At 40.9% G+C, this 18,219-nt stretch overlaps 1 protein-coding gene across 5 annotated transcripts in view; it reads left to right on the top strand.

The window, feature by feature from the left end:
* Positions 1 to 18,219, top strand: part of MMD (monocyte to macrophage differentiation associated) — a 119,233-nt gene that overhangs the window by 48,864 nt on the left and 52,150 nt on the right. Inside the window, exon 1 of one of the 5 annotated variants that reach the window (XM_056550351.1) lies at positions 2,488 to 2,640. The exons of 1 other annotated variant lie outside the window; for it this stretch is intronic. In XM_056550351.1, the coding sequence (XP_056406326.1) occupies positions 2,618 to 2,640 (23 nt within the window). In that variant the 5' untranslated portion in view covers positions 2,488 to 2,617. Of the gene's footprint in view, positions 1 to 2,487; positions 2,641 to 9,209; positions 9,440 to 18,219 lie in introns of those variants that run through there. 3 more of the 5 variants (XM_056550355.1, XM_056550356.1, XM_056550353.1) reach the window with 3 other exon arrangements.

Here is an 18,219-nt window from a genome sequence, read left to right as displayed (position 1 = left end):
TCAAGCCCGATCGTTGCTGATATTATCTCTAAACAATCAATATCAAATATATAAACAATTGAATGAATCATCTATAAAATGATTAGGGGCGATGCCAAGAATAGATGAATACAGACCCTTCAGCCTGGCTTAAAGGCCTAAAGCAGTGTTTCCCAACCAGGGTGCCAGCAGCTGTTGCAAAACTACAACTCCCAGCATGCCCGGACAGCCAACGGCTGTCCGGGCATGCTGGGAGTTGTAGTTTTGCAACAGCTGGAGGCACACTGTTTGAGAAACACTGGCCTAAAGTGATAATATGCAGCAAAATACGGTACGTGTAACCCTGTGCATATTTGATGCTGCCGATTTCAATGTAAACTAGATGACTGAACACAGCTTCAAATATGCGCAGGATACGGTACATGTGAATAGATTCTAAAAAGCTTTGTTGGCGAACTTGACATTCTACCCTTCCGACATGCTGTTAAAGGGGTACTCCGGTGGAAAACTTTTTTTTTTTTTTTTTTAAATCAACTGGTGCCAGAAAGTTAAACAGATTTATAAAGGACTTCTATTAAAAAATCTTAATCCTTTCAGTACTTATTAGCTGGTGAATACTACAGAGGAAATCCTTTTCTTTTTGGAACACAGAGCTCTCTGCTGACATCACGAGCACAGTGCTCTCTGCTGACATCTCTGTCCATTTTAGGAACTGTCCAGAGCAGCATATGTTCGCTATGGGGATTTTCTCCTACTCTGGACAGTTCTTAAAATGGACAGAGATGTCAGCAGAGAGCACTGTGCTCGTGATTCAGCAGAGAGCTCTGTGTTCCAAAAAGAAAATAATTTCCTCTGTAGTATTCACCAGCTAATAAGTACTGGAAGGATTAAGATTTTTTAATAGAAGTTGTTTACAAATCTGTTTAACTTTCTGGCACCAGTTGATAAAAAAAAAAAAAAAAAAAGTTTTCCACCGGAGTACCCCTTTAATTTAGATTACAAAAATCGACTACGCACCTCTGTCGTAGGATTGCTTTGTTGGGACAAAGATATATATATATATATATATATATATATATATATATATATATATATATATATATATATTGATCCAGTAGTAGAAAAACATCTTAGGGCTCGTTTAACTCCTGTAAAATATGGGACACCTGATGGAAACAATTGAAGTCAATGGGATCTCTTGGGACTCTGCAATGTCAGTTGTCCTTCGACCTGTTCAGTTCGGCGCAAAAAAATTTTTAAAAAAGACCCTGAACAGGTCGGAGCAGCATGGCCGTGTGAACCTAGCCTTATTCTTGTATATTATATTTCAGCATCCTTGAAAACCATATTTTGTCTGTACATTTCTAGACTCATATAGCAAAAGGGTCGGATTTGATTGACAGCCGGGGAGTGATGCGCAGGCTACCATGAACTTTCTCCATCTTATAACTCGCAATCACAGTGAGTCTTAGGAGACCTGGGCAGCCCACTGTGATCGCACGTTATAAGAATGGAAAAGTTCACGGAAGCGCTCGCCTCACTCCCTGGCTGTCAATCAAATCTGACCTTTTTTGCTATATAAGTCTATTCAGCATATCAGGCAGCCGGTTGGCAGAGTGAAGGGTGATGCTGCGTACTTCCCCGTCTTATAGGTCACGATCACAGCGGGTCTCAGGAGCAAAAACGGTGCGATCAAAATTTTTTAGCTTGTCTGGCCAACATGACGATTTTTTATTATTATTTGTTGGAGCCAAAACGCGTATATGCTCGGAAAATGACTAGGTGACTAGGGGGTCATTGAACTGAATAGGGCCTGTGCGCATTCGAGCAAAGATCCATCAGCAGCCAATTGGTCTGGATCACTGGTTTCCAAACGGTGGCCAGTCAGCTGTTGCAAAACTACAACTCCCAGCATGCCCGGACAGCCGCTGGCTGTCCGGGCATGCTGGGAGTTGTAGTTTTGCAACAGCTGAGGGACCACCGTTTGGAGACTACCGGTCTAGATCTGTGATCATCAACCTGCAGAACTACAATTCCCAGCATGCCCTGACAGCCGAATGTCTAGGTTTGCTGGGAGTTGTAGTTTTGCGATAGTCATTGGGTATAACTGGTGTGGGTGATGACATGAGCCTTAATTATTGACAGACATTGTGACGTCACAGAATGTTTACTGATTGTGAATACAATGGGGACTTATGACGCCGTCCGTTGCCCATGGCAACCAATCGCGGCGCAGCTTTCACTTTATATTCTGTGAAAGCTGCGTTCTGATTGGCTGCTATGGGCAACAGTGGCAGTCTGAAGCGATTGCGTCACTCGGAGGTCTCGACTCCTCAGCGATTGACTCGGAGGCGATGAACCGGTTAAACAGGAAAGGGGCGGGGCCAGAAGAGCTGTCAATCAAGCAGCCGGCAAGCATCTTGTGTGTGTGGGGACGATTGGCGTACGGCGGGTGATGTCACTGCGGGGGGCGGGGACATGTGTGGTGGACTGAGGAGGGGGCGGGGTTACAGCCAGGCTGCCTGAGTGTGGGGCGCTCGGCGGTGCCGGTGTCCGGGGCTCTGCCTGCTGGCTGTCCGATGAGGACTCCACCTCTCCGGCTATCAGTGCCTGGCATCTGTCCTGCGGCGGCTCAGCCATGGTGGCCAAAGACTTCAAACGGTAGGTGATGGAGAGGGGCTCCCCGCGGGGGGCGCTATTCTTCCCTGGCAGCATGCTGCCTACTCCGCCCGGCTCATTCATTCACTGGATGGAGCCCACGCTGGCACCAGGGATGCCTCCTCCGCGCATTGCCTTATTGGGACATGTGCCGGGACTGGGAGCACTTGTGGATCATAGACAATACAGCATGGTGCCCAGGGTGGTCCTCATACCATGTCATAATATAGAGTATACAGCATGGTGCCAGGGTGATCCTCATACCATGGCATCATATAGACAATACAGCATGGTGCCAGGGTGATCCTCATACCATGGCATCATATAGACAATACAGCATGGTGCCAGGGTGATCCTCATACCATGGCATCATATAGACAATACAGCATGGTGCCCAGGGTGGTCCTCATACCATGGCATCATATAGACAATACAGCATGGTGCCCAGGGTGGTCCTCATACCATGGCATCATATAGACAATACAGCATGGTGCCAGGGTGATCCTCATACCATGGCATCATATAGACAGTACAGCATGGTGCCCAGGGTGGTCCTCATACCATGCCATCATATAGACAATACAGCATGGTGCCCAGGGTGATCCTCATACCATGGCATCATATAGACAATACAGCATGGTGCCAGGGTGATCCTCATACCATGGCATCATATAGAGAATACAACATGGTGCCAGGGTGATCCTCATACCATGGCATCATATAGACAGTACAGCATGGTGCCCAGGGTGGTCCTCATACCATGGCATCATATAGACAGTACAGCATGGTGCCCAGGGTGGTCCTCATTCCATGGCATCATATAGAGAATACAGCATGGTGCCCAGGGTGATCCTCATACCATGGCATCATATAGACAGTACAGCATGGTGCCCAGGGTGGTCCTCATTCCATGGCATCATATAGAGAATACAGCATGGTGCCCAGGGTGATCCTCATACCATGGCATCATATAGACAATACAGCATGGTGCCCAGGGTGATCCTCATAACATGTCATTATATAGAGTATACAGCATGGTGCCAGGGTGATCCTCATACCATGGCATCATATAGACAATACAGCATGGTGCCCAGGGTGATCCTCATACCATGTCATTATATAGAGTATACAGCATGGTGCTCAGGGTGATCCTCATACCATGTCACTATATAGAGTATACAGCATGGTGCCAGGGTGATCCTCATACCATGGCATCATATAGACAATACAGCATGGTGCCAGGGTGATCCTCATACCATGTCATCATATAGACAATACACCATGGTGCCAGGGTGATCCTCATACTATGGCATCATATAGACAATACAGCATGGTGCCCAGGGTGATCCTCATACCATGGCATCATATAGAGAATACAGCATGGTGCCCAGGGAGGTCCTCATACCATGTCATCATATAGACAATACAGCATGGTGCCCAGGGTGATCCTCATACCATGGCATCATATAGAGAATACAGCATGGTGCCCAGGGAGGTCCTCATACCATGTCATCATATAGACAATACAGCATGGTGCCAGGGTGATCCTCATATTGACAATACAGCATGGTGCCCAGGGAGGTCCTCATACCATGGCATCATATAGAGAATACAGCATGGTGCCCAGGGAGGTCCTCATACCATGTCATCATATAGACAATACAGCATGGTGCCCAGGGTGATCCTCATACCATGGCATCATATAGACAATACAGCATGGTGCCAGGGTGATCCTCATACCATATCATCATATAGACAATACAGCATGGTGCCAGGGTGATCCTCATACCATGTCATCATATAGACAATACAGCATGGTGCCCAGGGTGATCCTCATTCCATGGCATCATATAGAGAATACAGCATGGTGCCCAGGGTGATCCTTATACCATGGCATCATATAGACAATACAGCATTGTGCCCAGGGTGATCGTCATGCCATTGCATCATATAGAGTATACAGCATGGTGTAGGGGGTGATCCTCATACCATGGCATCATATAGAGAATACAGCATGGTGCCAGGGTGATCCTCATACCATGTCATCATATAGACAATACAGCATGGTGCCAGGGTGATCCTCATACCATGCCATCATATAGACAATACAGCATGGTGCCCAGGGTGATCCTCATACCATGGCATCATATAGAGTATACAGCATGGTGCCCAGGGTGATCCTCATACCATGGCATCATATAGACAATACAGCATGGTGCCCAGGGTGATCCTCATACCATGTCATTATATAGAGTATACAGCATGGTGCCCAGGGTGATCCTCATACCATGGCATCATATAGACAATACAGCATGGTGCCCAGGGTGGTCCTCATACCATGTCATCATATAGACAATACAGCATGGTGCCCAGGGTGATCCTCATACCATGGCATCATATAGACAATACAGCATGGTGCCAGGGTGGTCCTCATACCATGTCATTCTATAGACAATACAGCATGGTGCCCAGGGTGATCCTCATACCATGTCATCATATAGACAATACAGCATGGTGCCCAGGGTGGTCCTCATACCATGTCATCATATAGACAATACAGCATGGTGCCCAGGGTGATCCTCATACCATGGCATCATATAGACAATACAGCATGGTGCCAGGGTGGTCCTCATACCATGTCATTCTATAGACAATACAGCATGGTGCCCAGGGTGATCCTCATACCATGTCATCATATAGACAATACAGCATGGTGCCCAGGGTGGTCCTCATACCATGTCATCATATAGACAATACAGCATGGTGCCCAGGGTGATCCTCATACCATGTCATTCTATAGACAATACAGCATGGTGCCCAGGGTGATCCTCATACCATGTCATCATATAGACAATACAGCATGGTGCCCAGGGTGATCCTCATACCATGTCATCATATAGAGAATACAGCATGGTGCCAGGGTGATCCTCATACCATGGCATCATATAGACAATACAGCATGGTGCCAGGGTGATCCTCATACCATGTCATCATATAGACAATACAGCATGGTGCCCAGGGTGATCCTCATACCATGTCATTATATAGACAATACAGCATGGTGCCCAGGGTGATCCTCATACCATGTCACTATATAGACAATACAGCATGGTGCCCAGGGTGATCCTCATACCATGTCATCATATAGACAATACAGCATGGTGCCCAGGGTGATCCTCATACCATGTCATCATATAGAGAATACAGCATGGTGCCAGGGTGATCCTCATACCATGGCATCATATAGACAATACAGCATGGTGCCAGGGTGATCCTCATACCATGTCATCATATAGACAATACAGCATGGTGCCCAGGGTGATCCTCATACCATGGCATCATATAGACAATACAGCATGGTGCCAGGGTGGTCCTCATACCATGTCATTCTATAGACAATACAGCATGGTGCCCAGGGTGATCCTCATACCATGTCATCATATAGACAATACAGCATGGTGCCCAGGGTGGTCCTCATACCATGTCATCATATAGACAATACAGCATGGTGCCCAGGGTGATCCTCATACCATGTCATTCTATAGACAATACAGCATGGTGCCCAGGGTGATCCTCATACCATGTCATCATATAGACAATACAGCATGGTGCCCAGGGTGATCCTCATACCATGTCATCATATAGAGAATACAGCATGGTGCCAGGGTGATCCTCATACCATGGCATCATATAGACAATACAGCATGGTGCCAGGGTGATCCTCATACCATGTCATCATATAGACAATACAGCATGGTGCCCAGGGTGATCCTCATACCATGTCATTATATAGACAATACAGCATGGTGCCCAGGGTGATCCTCATACCATGTCACTATATAGACAATACAGCATGGTGCCCAGGGTGATCCTCATACCATGTCATCATATAGACAATACAGCATGGTGCCCAGGGTGATCCTCATACCATGTCATCATATAGAGAATACAGCATGGTGCCAGGGTGATCCTCATACCATGGCATCATATAGACAATACAGCATGGTGCCAGGGTGATCCTCATACCATGTCATCATATAGACAATACAGCATGGTGCCCAGGGTGATCCTCATACCATGTCATCATATAGACAATACAGCATGGTGCCAGGGTGATCCTCATACCATGTCATCATATAGACAATACAGCATGGTGCCCAGGGTGATCCTCATACCATATCATCATATAGACAATACAGCATGGTGCCAGCGTGATCCTCATACCATATCATCATATAGACAATACAGCATGGTGCCCAGGGTGGTCCTCATACCATGTCATCATATAGACAATACAGCATGGTGCCCAGGGTGGTCCTCATACCATGTCATCATATAGACAATACAGCATGGTGCCCAGGGTGATCCTCATACCATGTCATCATATAGACAATACAGCATGGTGCCCAGGGTGATCCTCATACCATGTCATCATATAGACAATACAGCATGGTGCCCAGGGTGATCCTCATACCATGTCACTATATAGAGTATACAGCATGGTGCTCAGGGTGATCCTCATACCATGTCATCATATAGAGAATACAACATGGTGCCAGGGTGATCCTCATACCATGGCATCATATAGACAATACAGCATGGTGCCCAGGGTGATCCTCATACCATGGCATCATATAGAGAATACAACATGGTGCCAGGGTGATCCTCATACCATGGCATCATATAGACAATACAGCATGGTGCCCAGGGTGATCCTCATACCATGTCATCATATAGAGAATACAGCATGGTGCCCAGGGTGATCCTCATACCATGTCATCATATAGAGTATACAGCATGGTGCTCAGGGTGATCCTCATACCATGTCATCATATAGAGTATACAGCATGGTGCTCAGGGTGATCCTCATACCATGGCATCATATAGAGTATACAGCATGGTGCCAGGGTGATCCTCATACCATGTCATTATATAGAGTATACAGCATGGTGCCAGGGTGATCCTCATACCATGTCACTATATAGAGTATACAGCATGGTGCCAGGGTGATCCTCATACCATGTCACTATATAGAGTATACAGCATGGTGCTCAGGGTGATCCTCATACCATGTCATCATATAGACAATACAGCATGGTGCCAGGGTGATCCTCATACCATGGCATCATATAGAGTATACAGCATGGTGCCCAGGGAGGTCCTCATACCATGTCACTATATAGAGTATACAGCATGGTTCCAGGGTGATCCTCATACCATGTCATCATATAGAGTATACAGCACATGTTATCATGTACAATGTAGAAAATGGCACCAGTGCCCTACGTAGTCCTCTGCCTGGGGTCCTTTACCTAGTCCTCTGCCTGTGGTCCTTTTACATAGTCCTCTGCCTGTGGTCCTTTTACATAGTCCTCTGCCTGGGGTCCTTTTACCTGGTCCTCTGCCTGGGGTCCTTTTACCTGGTCCTCTGCCTGGGGTCCTTTTACCTGGTCCTCTGCCTGGGGTCCTTTTACCTGGTCCTCTGCCTGGGGTCCTTTTACCTGGTCCTCTGCCTGGGGTCCTTTACCTGGTCCTCTGCCTGGGGTCCTTTACCCGGTCCTCTGCCTGGGGTCCTGTACATTGTAGAGCTCTTCTCATATATAGAGCTGGGTTCTCTTGCCCTGTATACTACTGGCATCATATACAATGTACAGCATGGCACTGATACTTGACCAGTCATGGCACTAATGCCTGAGTATCTTGTGATGCCTCCTGTTGGCAAAGAAAGCGCTGCGGAATCTGTAGGCGCTATATAAATAAATAAATAAAAAGTATAAATCATAGCACCAATCCCCAGACTAGGCACCAATTACTGTGTCTATCGTAGATCATGGCACCTACTGGCATCCCCTTGTTTCCTATGGGGGAGATTTATAAAAACCCATCCAGAGGAAAAGTTGCCCAGTTGCCCATAGCAACCAATCAGATCACTTCTTTCATTTTTAAACAAGGCCTCTGCAAAATGAAAGAAGCAATCTGATTGGTTGCTATGGGCAACTGGGCAACTTTTCCTCTGGACGGATTTTTATAACTCTCCCCCAACTGACCGGAACCTCATAGAGGAGACATTTCCTTTAGGTTCTCTTCCTTGAAGTGATAGGTGAAGACTAGAGATGAGCGAACTTACAGTAAATTCGATTCGTCACAAACTTCTCGGCTCGGCAGTTGATGACTTTTACTGCATAAATTAGTTCAGCTTTCAGGTGCTCCCGTGGGCTGGAAAAGGTGGATACAGTCCTAGGAGACTCTTTCCTAGGACTGGATCCACCTTTTCCAGCCCACCGGAGCACTGGAAAGCTGAACAAATTTATGCAGGATAAGTCATCAACTGCCGAGCCGAGAAGTTCGTGACGAATTGAATTTACTGTAAGTTAGCTCATCTCTAGTGAAGACATTGATGGCAGGAATAGACTGGTGCCCACCTCGGCATTGATTCCTGCTCTGGTCTGTTACACAGGGTCCTCCAGGGCAGTGTTACCCAACCAGGGTGCCTCCAGCTGTTGCAATACTACAACTTCCAGCATGCCCGGACAGCCGAAGGCTGTCCGAGCATGCTGGGAGTTGTAGTATTGCAACAGCTGGAGGCACCCTGGTTGGGTAACACTGGATTAGTTAATGATGAGGAGGGAGAGTGCTGCGCTCATGGGTTGGCTCCATCACTGGCAGGTTGGGTCCAGACCGTCTCATTGGTGGCCCGGCCTCTCTGGAGAGAAGACCTGGAGTCCTATGCGGAATCCCTGTGTGTGGTCCTCAGGACTGTCTGGTGAAGAACCATCCGGATCATCATGTTCACTGTGGGAAGGTAGTGACACCATGGCTATGAGGAGGGTCCATGCTTCTTTTTGTTCATTTTTAGTCTTTCTTACTGTGACCCTGTAGATTGTTTGTGCTGAGGTAATAGGACTGTGCGGTATTATTTATTACGGACCGGGAGTAGAGAAGGAAGAATTTATTTCAGTGGCTGAAAATCCCGACTGATACAATGTCACGGAGTCGGTGCTGGGAAACGTCTCCCGGGTTTTCACACTTTATTCTGAGTCCATTATAATTCTTATAAAATTGTATCTGTTTATCTATAATCTTATCTACTTACTGTACAATCTGTAATTCATCTATTTACAGTATCATAAATCTACTGTATATCTATCTACTTCCTATCTATCTGTAGTATCTGTCATCTACTGTATGTTTTATCTCTTATATATCTATAGTATCTATCTACTTCCTATCTGTCGTATCTGTAGTATCTGTCATCTACTGTATGTTTTATCTCTTATATATCTATAGTATCTATCTACTTCCTATCTATCTATCTGTAGTATCTGTCATCTGCTGTATGTTTTATCTCTTATATATCTATAGTATCTATCTACTTCCTATCTGTCGTATCTGTAGTATCTGTCATCTACTGTATGTTTTATCTCTTATATATCTATAGTATCTATCTACTTCCTATCTATCTGTAGTATCTGTCATCTACTGTATGTTTTATCTCTTATATATCTATAGTATCTATCTACTTCCTATCTATCTGTAGTATCTGTCATCTACTGTATGTTTTATCTCTTATATATCTATAGTATCTATCTACTTCCTATCTATCTGTAGTATCTGTCATCTACTGTATGTTTTATCTCTTATATATCTATAGTATCTATCTACTTCCTATCTCTATCTATCTATCTGTAGTATCTGTCATCTGCTGTATGTTTTATCTCTTATATATCTATAGTATCTATCTACTTCCTATCTCTATCTATCTATCTGTAGTATCTGTCATCTGCTGTATGTTTTATCAGTAGTTTCTATCATCTATTATTTACTTCTATTATGTCTATTTATTTATTTATCTATCTCATATTTATTTTACATATCCCTTTCTCTCTCTCTTTTTCTATCCATCTATCTCAAATATTTCTATTTCTCTATTGATCAATCTCTCTATATCGACCTCTCTCATATCTATCTATCTATCCCATATCTATCTATCCCATATCTATCTATCTATCCCATATCTATCTATCTATCCCATATCTATCTATCTATCTATCCCATATCTATCTATCTATCTATCTATCCCATATCTATCTATCTATCCCATATCTATCTATCTATCCCATATCTATCTATCTATCCCATATCTATCTATCCCATATCTATCTATCTATCCCATATCTATCTATCTATCCCATATCTATCTATCTATCTATCCCATATCTATCTATCTATCCCATATCTATCTATCTATCTATCTATCTATCTATCTATCTATCCCATATATATCTATCTATCTATCCCATATCTATCTATCTATCCCATATCTATCTATCTATCTATCTATCCCATATCTATCTATCTATCTATCCCATATCTATCTATCTATCCCATATCTATCTATCTATCCCATATCTATCTATCTATCTATCTATCTATCCCATATCTATCTATCTATCTATCTATCCCATATCTATCTATCTATCTATCTATCCCATATCTATCTATCGATCTATCCCATATCTATCTATCGATCTATCCCATATCTATCTATCTATCTATCTATCCCATATCTATCTATCTATCTATCCCATATCTATCTATCTATCTATCTATCTATCCCATATCTATCTATCTATCTATCTATCTATCCCATATCTATCTATCTATCTATCCCATATCTATCTATCTATCTATCCCATATCTATCTATCTATCTATCTATCCCATATCTATCTATCGATCTATCCCATATCTATCTATCTATCTATCCCATATCTATCTATCCCATATCTATCTATCTATCTATCCCATATCTATCCCATATCTATCCCATATCTATCCCATATCTATCTATCTATCCCATATCTATCTATCTATCCCATATCTATCTATCTATCCCATATCTATCTATCTATCCCATATCTATCTATCTATCCCATATCTATCTATCTATCCCATATCTATCTATCTATCCCATATCTATCTATCTATCCCATATCTATCTATCTATCCCATATCTATCTATCTATCCCATATCTATCTATCTATCCCATATCTATCTATCTATCCCATATCTATCTATCTATCCCATATCTATCTATCTATCCCATATCTATCTATCTATCCCATATCTATCTATCTATCCCATATCTATCTATCTATCTATCCCATATCTATCTATCTATCCCATATCTATCTATCTATCTATCTATCCCATATCTATCTATCTATCTATCCCATATATATCTATCTATCTATCCCATATATATCTATCTATCTATCCCATATATATCTATCTATCTATCCCATATATATCTATCTATCTATCCCATATATATCTATCTATCTATCTATCCCATATCTATCTATCTATCTATCTATCCCATATCTATCTATCTATCCCATATCTATCTATCTATCCCATATCTATCTATCTATCCCATATCTATCTATCTATCCCATATCTATCTATCTATCTATCCCATATCTATCTATCTATCCCATATCTATCTATCTATCTATCTATCTATCCCATATCTATCTATCTATCTATCCCATATCTATCTATCTATCCCATATCTATCTATCTATCTATCCCATATCTATCTATCTATCTATCTATCTATCCCATATCTATCTATCTATCCCATATCTATCTATCTATCCCATATCTATCTATCTATCCCATATCTATCTATCTATCCCATATCTATCTATCTATCCCATATCTATCTATCTATCTATCCCATATCTATCTATCTATCCCATATCTATCTATCTATCTATCTATCCCATATATATCTATCTATCTATCCCATATCTATCTATCTATCCCATATCTATCTATCTATCTATCCCATATCTATCTATCTATCCCATATCTATCTATCTATCCCATATCTATCTATCTATCTATCTATCTATCCCATATCTATCTATCTATCTATCTATCCCATATCTATCTATCTATCGATCTATCCCATATCTATCTATCGATCTATCCCATATCTATCTATCTATCTATCTATCCCATATCTATCTATCTATCCCATATCTATCTATCTATCTATCCCATATCTATCTATCTATCTATCTATCTATCCCATATCTATCTATCTATCTATCCCATATCTATCTATCTATCTATCCCATATCTATCTATCTATCTATCTATCCCATATCTATCTATCGATCTATCCCATATCTATCTATCTATCTATCCCATATCTATCTATCCCATATCTATCTATCTATCCCATATCTATCTATCTATCTATCCCATATCTATCCCATATCTATCTATCTATCCCATATCTATCTATCTATCCCATATCTATCTATCTATCCCATATCTATCTATCTATCCCATATCTATCTATCTATCCCATATCTATCTATCTATCCCATATCTATCTATCTATCCCATATCTATCTATCTATCCCATATCTATCTATCTATCCCATATCTATCTATCTATCCCATATCTATCTATCTATCCCATATCTATCTATCTATCTATCCCATATCTATCTATCTATCTATCCCATATCTATCTATCTATCCCATATCTATCTATCTATCTATCTATCTATCTATCCCATATCTATCTATCTATCTATCCCATATATATCTATCTATCTATCCCATATATATCTATCTATCTATCCCATATATATCTATCTATCTATCCCATATATATCTATCTATCTATCCCATATATATCTATCTATCTATCTATCCCATATCTATCTATCTATCCCATATCTATCTATCTATCCCATATCTATCTATCTATCCCATATCTATCTATCTATCCCATATCTATCTATCTATCCCATATCTATCTATCTATCCCATATCTATCTATCTATCCCATATCTATCTATCTATCTATCCCATATCTATCTATCTATCCCATATCTATCTATCTATCTATCTATCTATCTATCCCATATCTATCTATCTATCTATCTATCCCATATCTATCTATCTATCTATCTATCCCATATCTATCTATCTATCTATCTATCCCATATCTATCTATCTATCTATCCCATATCTATCTATCTATCCCATATCTATCTATCTATCTATCCCATATCTATCTATCTATCTATCCCATATCTATCTATCTATCTATCCCATATCTATCTATCTATCTATCCCATATCTATCTATCGATCTATCCCATATCTATCTATCTATCTATCCCATATCTATCTATCGATCTATCCCATATCTATCTATCTATCTATCTATCCCATATCTATCTATCTATCTATCTATCCCATATCTATCTATCTATCTATCCCATATCTATCTATCTATCTATCCCATATCTATCTATCTATCTATCCCATATCTATCTATCTATCTATCTATCCCATATCTATCTATCTATCTATCTATCCCATATCTATCTATCTATCTATCTATCCCATATCTATCTATCTATCTATCCCATATCTATCTATCTATCTATCCCATATCTATCTATCTATCTATCTATCTATCTATCTATCCCATATCTATCTATCGATCTATCTATCTATCTATCCCATATCTATCTATCTATCCCATATCTATCTATCTATCCCATATCTATCTATCTATCCCATATCTATCTATCTATCCCATATCTATCTATCTATCCCATATCTATCTATCTATCCCATATCTATCTATCTGTCCCTCTATCTATCTATCTGTCCCTCTATCTATCTATCTGTCCCTCTATCTATCTATCTGTCCCTCTATCTATCTATCTGTCCCTCTATCTATCTATCTGTCCCTCTATCTATCTATCTGTCCCTCTATCTATCTATCTGTCCCTCTATCTATCTATCTGTCCCTCTATCTATCTATCTGTCCCTCTATCTATCTATCTGTCCCTCTATCTATCTATCTGTCCCTCTATCTATCTATCTATCTGTCCCTCTATCTATCTATCTATCTGTCCCTCTATCTATCTATCTATCTGTCCCTCTATCTATCTATCTATCTGTCCCTCTATCTATCTATCTATCTGTCCCTCTATCTATCTATCTATCTGTCCCTCTATCTATCTCACTCATGTCCCTCTATCTATGTATCTATCTCTCTGTCTATCTCATGTCCCTCTATCTATCTCATGTCCATCTCATATCTATCTATCTCATAGGATAGGGGATAATATGTATAAAGCCGGAATACCCCTTTAACCTAGAATAAGCAAAGATTCACAAGAATAAATGACAAGTTATCCTTGAACCTTCGCCTGAAAACTCTATCCATCTGCTCAGCTCCTCCTGCTCTATAACATGATACCTGTAGATTGTACTGTATTGTATAGATCATCTGCTCAGCTCCTCCTGCTCTATAACATGCTCCCTGCAGATTGTACTGTATTATATATATTATCTGCTCAGCTCCTCCTGCTCTATAACATGATCCCTGCATATTGTACTGTATTGTATATATTATCTGCTCAGCTCCTCCTGCTCTATAACATGATACCTGCAGATTGTACTGTATTGTATATATCATCTGCTCAGCTCCTCCTGCTCTATAACATACCTGCAGATTGTACTGTATTGTATATATCATCTGCTCAGCTCCTCCTGCTCTATAACATGATACCTGCAGATTGTATTGTGTATATATAACATACGCCCAGCTCCTCCTGTTCTATATCATGATCCCTGTAGATTGTACTGTATTGTATATATCATCTGCTCAGCTCCTCCTGCTCTATCACATGGTACCTGCAGATTGTACTATATTGTAAATATTATCTGCTCAGCGCCTCCTTCTCTAGAACATGATACCTGCAGATTGTACTGTATTATATATATTATCTGCTCAGCTCCTCCTGCTCTATAACATGATCCCTGCATATTGTACTGTATTGTATATATTATCTGCTCAGCTCCTCCTGCTCTATAACATGATACCTGCAGATTGTACTGTATTGTATATATCATCTGCTCAGCTCCTCCTGCTCTATAACATACCTGCAGATTGTACTGTATTGTATATATCATCTGCTCAGCTCCTCCTGCTCTATAACATGATACCTGCAGATTGTATTGTGTATATATAACATACGCCCAGCTCCTCCTGTTCTATATCATGATCCCTGTAGATTGTACTGTATTGTATATATCATCTGCTCAGCTCCTCCTGCACTATAACATGTTACCTGCAGATTGTATTGTATATATTATCTGCTCAGCTCCTCCTGCTCTATAACATGATACTACAGATTGTACTGTATTATATATATTATCTGCTCAGCTCCTCCTGCTCTATAACATACCTGCAGATTGTACTGTATTGTATATATAATCTGCTCAGCTCCTCCTGCTCTATAACATGATACCTGCAGATTGTACTGTATTGTATATATCATCTGCTCAGCGCCTCCTGCTCTAGAACATGATACCTGCAGATTGTACTGTATTGTATATATTATCTGCTCAGCTCCTCCTGCTCTATAACATGATACCTGCAGATTGTACTGTATTGTATATATTATCTGCTCAGCTCCTCCTGCTCTATAACATGATACCTGCTGATTATACTGTATATATCATCTGCTCAGCTCCTCCTGCTCTATAACATGATACCTGCAGATTGTACTGTATTGTATATATAATCTGCTCAGCTCCTCCTGCTCTATAACATGATACCTGCAGATTGTACTGTATTGTATATATCATCTGCTCAGCTCCTCCTGCTCTATCACATGATACCTGCAGATTGTACTGTATTGTATATATTATCTGCTCAGCTCCTCCTGCTCTATAACATGATACCTGCAGATTGTACTGTATTGTATATATCATCTGCTCAGCTCCTCCTGCTCTATCACATGATCCCTGTAGATTGTACTGTATTGTATATATCATCTGCTCAGCTCCTCCTGCACTATAACATGTTACCTGCAGATTGTATTGTATATATTATCTGCTCAGCTCCTCCTGCTCTATAACATGATACTACAGATTGTACTGTATTATATATATTATCTGCTCAGCTCCTCCTGCTCTATAACATGATACTACAGATTGTACTGTATTATATATATTATCTGCTCAGCTCCTCCTGCTCTATAACATGATACCTGCAGATTGTACTGTATTGTATATATAATCTGCTCAGCTCCTCCTGCTCTATAACATGATACCTGCAGATTGTACTGTATTGTATATATCATCTGCTCAGCGCCTCCTGCTCTAGAACATACCTGCAGATTGTACTGTATTGTATATATCATCTGCTCAGCTCCTCCTGCTCTATAACATGATACCTGCAGATTGTACTGTATTGTATATATCATCTGCTCAGCTCCTCCTGCTCTATAACATGATACCTGTAGATTCTACTGTATTGTATATATCATCTGCTCAGCTCCTCCTGCTCTATCACATGATACCTGCAGATTGTACTGTATTGTATATATTATCTGCTCAGCTCCTCCTGCTCTATCACATGATACCTGCAGATTGTACTATATTGTAAATATTATCTGCTCAGCTCCTCCTGCTCTAGAACATGATACCTGCAGATTGTACTGTATTATATATATTATCTGCTCAGCTCCTCCTGCTCTATAACATGATGTCTGTAGATTAGACTGTATTTCCCTTTGAGCCAGGACTTTGTCTCCTATATCAGGTCCCCATGTGTATTAGGAGCCTGTAGATTAGAAATGATTTCTGTCCCTATCATAGGAAACTGGTGACCGTCCAAAGTTCACTCACTATCTTGTTACACTCCATTAAAGACCTCAGTTGCTCCAGAACATCATTGATAATCTCTATTTGCCTTATTATGGAGGACAGTGACAGGAGGCAGACGCTTCACTTTCTAGCCTGCAGTATTTTTTTTATCGCCTCCTTCAGAACATCCTGACACTGGTCTAGACCTATTGGTTTGGGGCTTCTGATGTGTGATGAGTAATGGGTTTCTATACGGAGATATATAGCTTATGTGTGATGAGTAATGGGTTTCTATACAGAGATATATAGCTTATGTGTGATGAGTAATGGGTTTCTATACAGAGATATAGCTTATGTGTGATGAGTAATGGGTTTCTATACGGAGATATATGGCTTATGTGTGATGAGTAATGGGTTTCTATACAGAGATATAGCTTATGTGTGATGAGTAATGGGTTTCTATACGGAGATATATGGCTTATGTGTGATGAGTAATGGGTTTCTATACAGAGATATAGCTTATGTGTGATGAGTAATGGGTTTCTATACGGAGATATATAGCTTATGTGTGATGAGTAATGGGTTTCTATACGGAGATATATAGCTTATGTGTGATGAGTAATGGGTTTCTATACGGAGATATAGCTTATGTGTGATGAGTGATGGGTTTCTATACAGAGATATATGGCTTATGTGTGATGAGTAATGGGTTTCTATACAGAGATATATGGCTTATGTGTGATGAGTAATGGGTTTCTATACGGAGATATAGCTTATGTGCAATTCTTTACAGAAGTGTTTGCTGGGCATTTACCTGTTACTCTATATAGTGCCGGTATAGGTCATAGCCTACAGCACGAGCGACTATCCTTTGGCTTTCTTC

Source organism: Hyla sarda, chromosome 13 (genome assembly GCF_029499605.1).
Source record: "Hyla sarda isolate aHylSar1 chromosome 13, aHylSar1.hap1, whole genome shotgun sequence".
Taxonomy (NCBI): domain Eukaryota; kingdom Metazoa; phylum Chordata; class Amphibia; order Anura; family Hylidae; genus Hyla; species Hyla sarda.
The sequence above is the reverse complement of the archived record's forward strand: the minus strand, read 5'-3'. Positions and strand labels throughout refer to the sequence as shown.